The 13,864-nt window shown below is 34.1% G+C and overlaps 1 protein-coding gene across 4 annotated transcripts in view; it reads right to left on the reverse strand.

Moving 5' to 3' along the window:
• Positions 1-13,864, reverse strand: part of unc-104 (kinesin family member unc-104) — a 942,286-nt gene that overhangs the window by 263,013 nt on the left and 665,409 nt on the right. For all 4 annotated transcript variants that reach the window (XM_090394094.1, XM_090394092.1, XM_090394093.1 and 1 more), the window contains exon 33: positions 13,412-13,563. In XM_090394094.1, the coding sequence (XP_090250220.1) occupies positions 13,412-13,563 (152 nt within the window). The remainder of the gene's footprint in view (positions 1-13,411; positions 13,564-13,864) is intronic.

Here is a 13,864-nt window from a genome sequence, read left to right on the forward strand (position 1 = left end):
ATTTGAGGATGTTTTTTGTTGTAAGAACTCCCTGTCCACAATGGAGCTACACATGGATGCCCACTGACTGGCAAGCAATGACTGTGCTCAAGAGTGGAATGCCAGGGATACCCTGGATGCTATACCAGGAGAACAATATGCCTTGAGCCCTGTCCCCAGACTATGGGATAGGAAACTTACTGTGACACCAATGATTGACCCTCGTAGGCACATGCTCACTAACTGAATGATCCTGGCTGGGTCCTCCAGAATCACCATGTTGTCGAAGAGAGGCTGAAGTAATGCAAAACTACAAGGATCCCCCCCATAGTTGTTATTTAGGAGAATAAATAATAAACATTCTGAATATCCACAGGTTGTGCTGCATGACAAACATGGATTTAGGGCTGGTGGCAATCACACATTTAAGGTTTTGAGGACATATTGCTAAGGTAGCTCATAAGATTACTTCTTTATAAGGCCTTGGTACGTCCACATCTGGATTACTGTGATCAGGTCATCTCCTGGATCATTTGGGAATGAGGAAATGGCAGAGAAGATTCAGAAGCTAGTGACCAAGATGGTAAGTGGTTTGTGGAAAGTGTTTAATAGGATTGATGCAGGGGAAATGTTTCAGAATTTAACCACAACAAGAGGTCGTTCCTTGAAGTTAAATAAAGGTGTGGTTAGTAGGAGTGTGAGGACTAGATTTTTTTCTCAGAGAGTTGTGAACCAAGTGGCAACCAAGTGGAATGGGTTGCCAGAGTTGGTTGTGAGTGCTTTGTCAGTTAATGGGCTCAAGGAGAGGTACGATAGATTAAATGGATAGTTTGAATCTCCCGCAATCAGTCTTCGAACTCCATGAAGGTGCCTGTACAATAATTAATAATAATTTAATGAAAATTCACTCACAATATCAAATTTTAATCCATTCCATCCATATGAGAAGAACTTCGACTTAATATAACAATAATCTTCTTAAAGACTCCTTATTAAAACCAAAAAACTCAAACCTTATCATGTCAAATGACCTAGGATATACGAAGCATCTAAAATTCACAAACCCAATACCCTCTTGGTCCTGTAGTAGACAGTCCCACCTGCAAACTGGCCAATTTATCCAAATCACTTTCCTCTTTTACAGGCAATTCTCTATCATCTACTATAAACTATTTGTGCACTTTAAAACATTAATAGAAAATCTAACTTTGACATATTCTGTAAAAGTTAGAATCAGTTTTGATATTACTTCACTCTTCACTAATGTATACCTTTATGGAAACCCTTGACCTCATTTAGCAACATGTATATTTTTCTTTCCCATAGGGCAGGAAATATGCCAACATTTGGATGGGACTGATATGGGTTTCCCATTCTCCTCCATCAACTAATTATATATGGAACATTCTGAAAACCAAGCACTCAACACAGCCACACTTAAACCAATAATTCGGCTGCACTATGTTAATAATGTGCTTGCTATTTGGCCTCATGGTTCAGACACATTAAATGCATTTTTAGCTCACCTTAACAGCCGATACTCTAAAATAAACTTTATCATAGAAAAATAAAATAACAATTGTCTTTCCATTTTAGACACACTAGTGACATGACTTTTAATGACACTTTATTCTTCTCCATTTACAGAAGACCTATTCATACAGAAAGGAATTTACAAAAACAATCACACCATTACCCTTCCCAACAGTATGACATCCTGAAAGCACTTACTTACCAAGTCAAGGTTACTTGTTCAAATGACACAGTCTTTTAAACTGAGCTCAGGGACCTTCACCGCACTTTTTTAGCCAATAGCTACAGTTCATATAAAATATTGCATACATTCTCCCCTTCCAATCCTTTCAACACCCAATATTCAGGATCACAGCAAACCATTCCCATCCTGTTTGTTACTGGTACATCAGAAAAAATAGACAAAGTGCTCTGTATATATAATCTCCATGCCATTTTTAAACCTTTCATTCAGCTAGCTACATTCATACATTCTCCTAAATAACAAATGCCTCCTCTTGAACATCTCTGAGTGTATAAAGTTCCATGCCTGCTCGAAGAGCTCAAAGATGACAACTGAGATCATCTGTTTACCAATCCTGACTTGCTAAACAGATCATCTGTTTAGCAAGTCAGGATTGGCAGACCATGCTCTGGATACCCCCCTTCACACAGGATCAGATGGAGGTAAACATCTTTATTACAAAAAGTTTTTATAGATGTGACAGGCTATTTTTAGAATCAGTATCAGCTATAAAAGCACTCTTCTAACCACAACAAGTAAGGCTGGATTAATTTATCAAAGAAATGGGAAATGTCATTTTAAGACCTAACAGCCAGACTTCTCTGAATTAACTTTATAGTTATCTGATCCATAGAGGCTGCCATGTAATAAAATTAGGTCAGCTACAACTGAAATTGTTTCTACAATTGCTTTGTTTAGTGCTGTGTGATATAATTATGCTCTGATGATACTTGGAAAACCAGCAAAATATTAGTGAGTTTAATAAATATATATATTTTCCTCTCTTGGTGTTATTTATACAGTAAAATATTATTATGAAAGTAAACATTAATTATTCAGATAATTAATAATTATAATTAATTATCTGAATTCTGCTTGCTCATCTTCTAGATTTTTTCCCCCATTAATTTCCTCTTCTTTAATGTTAATATCATAAGTATTTTTTCTATATACTTCGTTAGGTCAACTGCTCTGTAATGTTTACAGTTCAATTCACTTTTTTTTTCTTTTTTTATGCATGGGTATTAAAATTGATCTAGTCCAGTATTCTTATGGTACTTTTCATTCATGCCAGGCAATGTTACATAACTGATGCAGTTCATCCATCATCATCTCACTACCAAACTTCAGCATCTACTCAGTGACCTCATCATTAGAAGGGCTTTTATGGTTCTTAAGATGCGTCATTGCTTTTACAACCTCTTCTTTCGATTCACTGTCTACAGTACTTTCTCCCAATGTCTTCTTGATTGTAGACACTACTGCGCTGTTTCTCAATTCTTCCTCGAGCACTTTTATTTTTACTTTCCAAGTGATTTCCTTCCACAACATCCTTATACATTTCTCTGACTCTGAAACTGTGCCTTCTCTTGTTTTAATCTTTAAACGTACCTGTGGCATAACTATAAATAATAAATTACACGATAACCACAGTAATTAACTTTAATGAAATAAAGGTACAAATATTTTGTACTGAAATTAACAGTACATCATCAGTGTAGACAACAAGCAATTCAAAGGAATGGAATACAAAGTAAATAACAGCCAGTGGATTACAATTTAAAATTGTTGCCGCATGCTAGAAATTAATATTAATAAAATATTATTAAATAATTCTTAAAAACTATTTCTTTGATGGTTACATAAGATAACAATCTCCCAAACTTTTCGGAGAGAGAGAGAGAGAGAGACAATCATTTCAATTCAGATTTGGCCAATGTAAAAGGGCTTCGCAACTTTCTTTGAAAAGACGTTTGTATTTAAACTTGCATCTATCGAGAAGAAAAGCTTTATCCCACTGAATATTGTGTTTAGCGTTTAGGGGAAAGTTTTTTTCATTTGTTATACATTCAGGATATTTCAGCTGGAAAAACAAGATCTATAAACAAGTTGAAGGTACTGCCATGGGTAGCCCCCCTCTGTCTCCACCTTTGGCAAACTATTTTTTGAACCATCTGGAAGACACCTTGTTCTCATCCATTCATCCCCAACACTCTCTTTGGTTTCGTTATGGATGATGTCTTTGCTATTTGGCCGCATTCTGAAGAGGAACTTACTACATTCCTACAACAGATCAACAGCCTTCACCCACACATTCAGTTCACCATGGAAAAAGAAAAGGCTGGTAGTATACCATTCTTGGACATCCTTGTTACATGCACAGCCTCTGGTAATTTATCAACCAGTGTTTATCGAAAACCTGCCTTTACTGGCAGATACATTCATCAAAGGTCTGCTCATCACACCTCTCAAAAAATTTATGTTATCAAGTCTTTAATTAATAGAGCACATAAAGTGTGCTCCTCTTCCTCAAGCTTACAACAAGAACTTTTCACTATCAAAACATTAATGAATTTAATGGTTACAACTCAAATCAAATCCAGCAGATAATTGACTCCTATGTTCCAATACCTCAGGATTCTTCAACACACCACAGGGTTTCAATCCCTTGTATTTCTGGCATCACGGAACCGATTGGCAAAATTTTGAAGAAGTATCATCTCATTCCCACATATTTTCCGATCAACTTCTCACCTGTTGCCATCTACAAAAGAAAAATTAGCACCTCTATTATTAGCTGGCTTTTACCAGATACAAACAGGCTGTTTTGTGGAAAAAAGAATTAATGAACATCAATATTATATCGAATATGTGAAACGTCAAAGTCTGGTCTGGCACAACATAGTATTCACACTAAACGCAGTATCCAGTGGGATAAAGCTTGTCTTCTCCATAGATGTAAGTTTAAATATGAAAGCTTTTCAAAGAAAGTTGCGAAGCCCTTTTACATCGGCCAAATCTGAATTGAAACCATTGTCTCTCTCTCACAAAAATTTGGGAGATTCTTATCTTATGTAACCATCAAAGAAACAGTTTTTAAGAATTATTTAATAATATTTTATTAATATTAATTTCTAGCATGCAGCAACAATTTTTAATTGGTAATCCACAGACTGTTCTGTACTTTGTATTCCATTCCTTTGAACAGCTTGTTGTCTACACTGATGATGTACTATTAATTTCAGTACAAAATATTTGTATCTTTATTTCATTAAAGTTATTTACTGTGGTTATCGTGTAATTTATTATTTATTCTCTTGTTTAAGTTTCAACTTGATATCGGCAAAAATAGTAAGCAATGATTTCCACAATTCCATGTCTACTCCTTGAAATGTTCAACACTGTTGGACTGATGTGACCCAATTTTGCATATGCGTATCTTCAATCTTCTACCAGGTAATCACTATTACCACTTTCTGCAGTTTTTTTTGTTGTTGTTGTTGTTGGAATTTTGTACTGCAAATTTACCATGTTGTGTTTCAAGGCAAATACACACATTCCTTTGCCTGTTTCACTGCTATCTCTGTATCCAAATTCACTCATTATTCTTTTCTATTGCTTATTGTCTGTTCCAATCTTGGCATTCTAATCTCTTGCAATGATCAACATTTCTCTCTCTCTCTCTCTCCAGTATTCATTTAAGGATTGCTTCCAAATTGTAATAGAATAATCATTTCTTCTTCAGTAACTTCCAATGTGGGTGAATTGAAGAATTACTACATATAGAAGCTTTCAAATATCAATTATTCATCAGCACCCATTTAAAGTCACTAATTTCCTAAATATTTAAATGATTACAGTAGATCTTCAGGATGACCGTGAAGGACTGCCTAAAATTCCCTGAAATGTCTCTCAAATTTGATAGAGCAGATATAGTTCCAAACGATCCTATAACTATCAAAAATTTCATGTTCTGCAAAAACAGACTTTTCAATGATAAAAACAAATTAAATTCATATTCAGATTGTCAAATGTCTACTGTATAACAAGTTAACTTGCCATCGTTTGTTATGTTTTTCCTTTTTAGACTTAGTGAAGATGAAACTGATTTATTGAGAGGCTAAAGTTCTGTTGTCTCTTCAAGAAATTCCTCGTGCAGATTTCAGAGTTAGAAATATGATCTTTATATTCATTAAAAAGGAAATAACTGAAGCTATCATAGATTCCATGGAATACAACGTATATTATGCTTCTTCTTAGAGATAATTCTACCTATAAACTCTCACAAGAATCTCACCAAATCTACAATTTATGGATCTCTTGTGACAAAATTTTTTATGCAAAGGACATCTAAGATATATCTCCATCATGTGCCCAATGCCTGCTATTATCTGATGCTTGTTTCACCTTTCTTTGCCATTTCTCTCTATCTCCTGCTTGTCAAATGACTCAAATCCCGACTCCTACACCACTCTTTCACATCATCTACCCACTCTCGGCCATCCTCTTCTATTTATACCAACCATGGATCAAGTGACATGCATCAAGGGCTTTGATCTTTCTGCATATATGCCCCAAAAAACTTTAGTTTATTTTGAATTATTTTCTGTATTTGATTTTTTTTTTTTTTTTTTTTTTTTTTTTTTTTTTTTTTTTCCAGTTTACTCTGTGATACAGTTCTTCATTTGTTGCCTTTTGCACCCATCCAATTCACAGAATTTTTTCAATAACATGTTCTTTTGAAAGCCAATATTCATCTCACAAAGTCTTTGACCATTACTCATGTCTCAAAACCACAGAGACCACTTGTGAATTTGCATGTTTTGAGCAGTCTGAGCTTTTTATGGGAAGACTCACTGATTTACTTTTCCATATTTTATCCATTGCCTGTAGGTTTACTTTCGCTTTTGTTATTCGAGATCTTATCTCTTTTTTAACTGTCTAAATCATGCATCATGTTAGCTCCCAAGGTATGTGAAGTTCTTAACCTCTTCCAGCTCCTGTCCACTGACCTTTATTTGCTTTGCCATCCTTTTTCTCTCTAAATATCATTGTTTTTTCTTTATCAATGTTCATTATCAGTCAATATCTCTTTTTTTCTTCACTTAACTTCAGCACTATTCATTTTCATCTTCATATTGCAGGTTTAATGGAATATTTGCAGCACTAGAAAAGGATTCAAAACTAATATTTCGTTTCAGTCACTGAGACATCTTCAGGAATTACAAATAACTCTTCTAGCACACACTCAAATATAAAACAATACTAAGTGAAACACGTGGGTGACTCTACAGTCATATCTAGGTGGTGTACCCTCTATGGGCATTTGTAGGTGGTCTATGATGTAAAGTGGGATCTCTAATAATTTCCCAAATTTTGGGAAGTTTTATGCAACTGTATTTATTTAAATTAAGTTGATTTCTGAGTGCTGCCGCTGATTCTAAAAACAGTCTTTCTTTTTTTAATTTACTATGGTGGAGCATGGTGGTTTTTCTCCAGGAGATCCTGTGGGTTGTATCCAATAATCTGCTAGGCCAGATAGACCATAATCGTGATGCAGATATATAATTTGTGTTCTTCTAAATGGATAGTTGCTGATCTACCTTTTTGTCCAAAGTAAGCCAGCTTGCAGGAACAGGGTACTTCATACACTCCAGGCACTGAGAGAGAGAGAGAGAAGGGAGCTGATCTTTGGTAGAATGGATAAGGGTAGCAAGTTTACAGTTTAAGGTTATCCAGAACATCTTCCTATTTCTCAAGTGTCACACAGCAGTTGATGTTCTGCAAGAGATATATCAGATTTTTGTCCACTACTTAAGATTCAAGGGCAGCCCATTCAACTTTCTAATCTATGTTGTCGCATGCTTTCTGAAAGTCAACAAAACAGGTATGCACATTTTTATTTTTACATGAATTTCTCCGCAATTAATCTTAACATTAATATTTGGTGCAAAGTACTTCTTTTTCTTCTAAATCCTGCTTTGCTTATTTTCCAGATTTCTTCCATTAGTTTCCTTATTCTTTCTGTTAATATCATAATAAGTAATTTTTTCCATAGATAGGATCCCAAACATACATAAAATAGGTATTCCATTGCACCCGGCAGTCAGACGTAATCATTAACCTACTTGAAGCGGTCAAAAGTTTTATCTAATCTTTTCAGTAATATAAATAAATCATCATCAGACATAAAAACTACAGTTGATCCTTGAACAATGTGGGGGTTAGGAGCATCCCCCCCACATTGCGTAAAAATTGGTGTATAATGTTTGACTTCCCAAAAAAATCAAATACTGAAGTTGACCTGAAACTTTGCCAATAACATAAACAGTTGATTAACATATATTCTGTATAGTATGTATGTATTATATACTATATTCTTACAATAAAGTAAGCTAGAGAAAAGAAACTGTTATTCAAGAAAATCATAAGGAAATGAAAATACATTATTTACAGTACTGTATTCATCGATACCGTAAGTTTACGTCATCTCAAGATGAAGTGTATCATCAAAAATGAAAAGATAATGTGAAAAAAAAATTATTCATATTTATTTACAGGTATAATGATTCATGCATTGATCGTGAAGAAGAAGCAATATGATTGCTTTATGGTAGCCTAGAGCAATCGATACAATTGTTTTGCAGTAGTCTAGCCTATACACTAATGAATGAAACGTTATAAAATTTTTATTTTATGCTAATCAATTAAACTAATTAATAACAGTTAATCTTATGCAGTTATGATTTAATACTTCATCTTTACGTTTGTTTACATTTCTCTCAACTGCAAATAGTCATGTACGGTCTGCAAGTGTTTGTGTGCATAAGTTTTGATGAATTTTAACTTTTTATAAATAAATTTGTGCATACTTTATGGTAGTAAATGATAAAAAAGACTAGTATCTACATATATTTTATGCATTCATGACCTACCTAACTTTTTCTTAATTTTTTCAATATTTCTAATCTATGCAGTTCATCTGCGAGTTTTTTCAAATTGTCGAAATCTCTAAAAAAATTTGCAATATAATTATTTTTAAAAAAAGCCACATAAGTGGACCTGCACAGTTCATTCCCACATTTTTCAAGGGTCAACTGTACTTTGAATTTCATCTGTGAAATGAAAAATACTCATCTTCACAGTCCTGACTATGATTAGTAGCTAAACATTATACGTTCCTTAATTAGTCAGCTGACATCCTTAATCACCTAACTGGCCATGGCAGATAAAATATATCAATGATCTTATAATTCATATTATTTCAATTGTATCTCAATTTCAGTGGTGGACTTTGCATCCGTGTTCTGACACTGAATTTCTAAACACCCAACAGGATGGTAAATTTATTTTGCCTTTGCAGTTTAGTCAGATTAACTTTTTTTTTTCTGTAAAAGGATAAGCTTCACAAGTTTACAGGAAACCATGTTCACTAGAAGATACATTTATGACTCCATACAACACTCTCCTCAAATATTCTGAACTATCAATATCTTGTTCACAGAGTTCATTCAAATTGCACATCTGAGGATTTTCTCAGATAAGAATCACTCTGGATCTATGATAACATGCCTTTTAATTATTTTCCATCAAAAGTACACATGATCCTGCACTTGACAAGTAGCAGCACTCAATCAGATATCAATGAATTTCCATTCGTTAATATCAGAAACATTTAAACATATCTCAACATAAAAATTTATTTTAACATATAACCACAAGACATTTAGCAAAGAACTCTAAGAGACAATGTTTCACGTCCTCATTAAAATATCTCAGAAAACTCCAGGGCTTAAAAGATTTCTTGTTCATAGCAATCTCTCCTATGGTAATACTGCAGACATCTGATGATATGAGCTCATGGATTACATCTTTTTCTGAATGATGAAAAAAAAAAATGCTTCAATCTATTTAGGAGAACACAGTTTCAACTAGCCATAGGATTTTGTGGAAAAAGTAAGTTCCTCATATCAATCATTTCAAAATTGAGAGGTTTTTCCCAAGGAATGCTGTGTAGCCCTTCAAAATGAACCTAATTTAATCTACAATAATAGTTTTATCATTTAACTATTTCAAAATTTTGGGAATTAGTAATCCTAAATTACTACTACTATGTATTTGATGAATAATATCCATTTAATTGTCTAAATGTGCATGCAATGCACATTTATGCAATTAAATTAGACAATCTATGCTTTATTGCTTAGTAGTTATGTTTAGTTTCCAAATAGTTTCTTAATGTCATACTTGCTCAACAGACCAGAGATTCCAGCTTCTGTTATCTCCATCCTCTTTTTTGCAGTGCAAGTGAGTGATAGATACTTTTTAAGGATATGCCATACATGCCTGGAGAATCCTCCTCCATTTCGAGGGTACAGCAGTAAATGGTTCCACAGCCAATTGCCATAGTAATGAAAATGCATCAAGATGGTTCTGAGTAGGGCCATGGTGTGTGTGTGTGTATATGTGAAGGGGGGTGGCACTGTCAAAGCCACATTATGTAAAAAGACTTAACATGTCTGAAAAAATTCTCACCTTAATGTATGTCCCTACTTTCTCTATTCAAACAAAAATTATAAACAAACAATCTTAACCATAAAAATATGAACACAAAAAACGCTAATCGGCAGGAATGCACAACACAGCTTCTGTCTGTCAATTCAACCCTGCCTTCCCATAGTGTCACCTATTTTCACACTCAGTGTGCACTCCCTCTCCTCTCCATGCAATGCAAGTAACACCCTTGACAGGCACAGCACACACACACACAAACCCAGAACCTCCATTCCAAGAGCATATCAGTAAAAATGGTGGCAAGATAGTATACCTGTCTAAAACTTTCCATAACAAGTCAGGAGGCTTCCTGGTCAGCTGGCATAATCCCACTGTTGCATGATGTCTGGAGAGGGTGTCTCAGTAATGGTATGTGGGAAGCACTGTCAAGGCCATGTTATGGAAAGGAGACTGGTCTTTCTAATGGGTGTCATGTTCAAGAATCTCTCCTCTCATTGCATGTCCCCACTCTTTCCTTTCACCCAACCAATAATGTAAGAGATAAACAATGTAATCTATTCAAACAAATCAAACCAAGCAACATATTCCAAACATACCAGAATCCCTACCAAAAAACAAATAACACTTTCATCATGTAAAAGTTATAACATACTGAATTTTCTGTTATTGATATTTCTGTGAACATAATCAGGATATCCATGACAAGTATATATTTTTAAAACAACTATCACACGGTAGTACTTTGTAAAAATGTGATGTATATCAATAGTTAAAGCATGATTCATGAAATTGTGATCTCTTTTTGGATCATGAATTATATACCGTTTTGCTACTACCTATTGCCCAATTCAAACCAAAACTCTAAGATCCAGATCCAGTTTAATGGAGATGCTGAATACCATACTTAATTTTGCGATTGTGGAATTATTACTATCATTTCGAATCATTTTGCTAGGAAAATTGAATAATGAACTTAATAAATTTTATTAAATTACATATAGGTAGAACAAAGCTATTGAAGGTTTAATTCTAAAATGGTTTACCATTGTACCCATCTATATGGCTGAATGAAATTAAAATTGATGTGACTTTAGATATTTTTATAAAAGATTCCAAATACTGAATTTCAATAAAACCCATCCAGGAAAAACCTGAGTACAGATGAACAGACAGACAAAACTAAACTACTATGTGCTTATCTATTTTGTGAAATGCTACTAATAACAACGACAATTATTATTATGGGGCTACTTCATTGAGTCATTAGACTCATCAAGGGAGGCCCTAAACATCATGCCAAACACTATCCAAGATTTGTGCAGTATTTATCATACTTTGCTTTGAACTCATTCACAGTCATAGTACCCATAAGAGACTCTGGCAACCTATTCAACTCATTCGCCACTCACGAATGAGTTGCGACACTATTACAGTTTCCATGTAGAAACTGTTCTGTAAACTTTCCACTGTATTAATCTTGTAAAAACCTTTCAGTAATTTATTATGCCTCAATCCTATTATCTTATTTTGCCTGTCAACCAATTTCTGCAACCCACAAATCTTCAACTTGTCCTCATAAGGTTCATTCCATACATCTGCTACCTTCTGGGTGGTCACTCACCTCTGGATCATCTCCTCCTCATTCCCAAGATAGGCAGGTGAACAGATCTGTGCACTAGAGTCAAGATGAAGTCTTACCAAGGTTTGGTACCTGGGTTTCTTGAGGACCAGGAGGTGGTGGAGAGGATTCAGAAATGAGTAACCAAGATGTTGACAGGTCGGTGGAATACTCCCTATGAGGACAGGTTGAAGATTTGTGAATTACAAAGTTTAGTTGATAGGTGGAAAAGAGGGACATGATAGAAACTTTTCAGATATTAAAAGGGTTTTATAAAATTGATGCAAATGAAAATTTTCAATATATGACAAATAGTCCGAGAACTAGGAGCCATCAATGGAAGTTGTGTAATAGTGTGGTTAGTAGGGGTGTGTGTGTGGACCAGATGTTTTACATGGAGTGTGGTGAGTGAGTGGAATGGATCACCAGAATCGGTTGCGAGTTCCCTGACAGTGAATGGATTCAAGGAAAGATATGATAAGATTTATGTATATAATGGTTAATGAGGGTCTCCCACGATAAGTCTCTGGACTCCTGCCATGAAGTGTAGATATGAGATCATATTCCTACAATCTCATCTATACACTTCATTATTTGTCTTCCTCTTGTTCTTTATTCATGAATCCAAACTATAGTAAGACCTGTAATCTTTCGTCCTGACTACATGGCCAGAAAGGTTTTCCCAATTTAATTCTTTGCTTTGTAAATAGCATGAACAATTTTATGATCAGACATTAGTCTCTGAAATACTTTTTACTTGTTGTCTGTGATGGTTATCTTCAGTAATTATTTCATTATTTAATCATTTTAAGTGTTGCCTACTGTTGAAGGATATATTACCTGTCAAAGATAGGTTAAATAACAGCACATATTCAATGTTGATACTGCAAGATATGGAAAGACAGAAATTGAGTTATTACTCATGATATATATTTTTCCAAACCCCACTATAAAACATTTTACAAATTTTATTTATCAGTAAACATTCCCGAGCTTCAATTTCAAACCTTATTCAGAACCCTAATCTTGATTTTCTGCATAAATTAGTCATATTCTCTATTTCAATTTAGAGAGAGAGAGAAAGATTAGAAACCAAAATACATACAAAACACAAGAATCACACACACATACATAATATAATCCCTTGATCCTTATCGATCATGTTTCTCCCAAAAAATACTGTATATTTGCTCTTTATTTCAACATATGTGACTAGCAAAAAAAAACTAAGACAATAAAATAACATAAGGTAGAAACCAAAAGCATATTATTTCCATGTGCAGGAGAGCAGATATAAAAAAACACCATTTGGAAACACAATATGAGGAAGATTCCTCCAGAAGAGAGGCAAAAAATGAAAGAGGATGATTTCATTGGATGTTGAACAGCAGTTGTATGCATTTTAAAACATACTTAGAGTGAAGTGGAAAAATGATGGTGGAAGCCAGTTCAACAGATCACGAAAGACACCATAAAAATAATTATAATAACAGGTAGAAGACAGAAATAGAAGTAAATAATTCTCCATAGTGTTTGGAAAAGCTATTTTTCCAATATAAGATAAACAGAATCAACATAGGAAAATATAAAATACTAGCAAGTAACAAATTTTATGTGCAACTTTCTTGTATATTGTCAACAACAAAAAAAAAAAAAAGTAAATAAATTTCAAAATGAAGTACACATAATTTTTTATGAATATTAAAAAATAATAATAATTTGACAATAAAAAATGAATGTAAAATACATTATTATCAACTCACCTACAACCAATTCTCGAACTTCTTTCCAGTGGAAGTCAGGAACAGGTTCATGAACTAATGTGAAGCGAATACGCCTTTGGATACCCTGATGAAGAAGGAAAGTACCACGACATGGGCTGTCATCATTGTGGTCCACTACTGCTGGCAAGTATCTGAATATAAACATGGTTATATTAATACAGTAAAAAAACCTCTATTTCTATATAAAAACATCTCTATGTTTTGTATTTTCAAAATTCTCTTTCCAATATCTGCTTGCTCAATTATCCAGCATTATGGTAGTTAATGCTATCAATTCAGAGCCATACTCTGCACAATGATTTCTTTGTTTGTCCCCCTCCCCTAATCTTTTGTGATGCTTATAATAGTATCCAGACACCAACTTCTATAGAACCAGGAAATCTCTCAACTGATATTTTTATTATTATTATTTTTTTTAATATTAAGCCAAAA

Source organism: Typopeltis vanoorti, chromosome 6, assembly GCF_054136105.1.
Source record: "Typopeltis vanoorti isolate ZY-2024b chromosome 6, IOZ_Tvanoo_1.0, whole genome shotgun sequence".
Classification (NCBI taxonomy): Eukaryota; Metazoa; Arthropoda; class Arachnida; order Uropygi; family Thelyphonidae; genus Typopeltis; species Typopeltis vanoorti.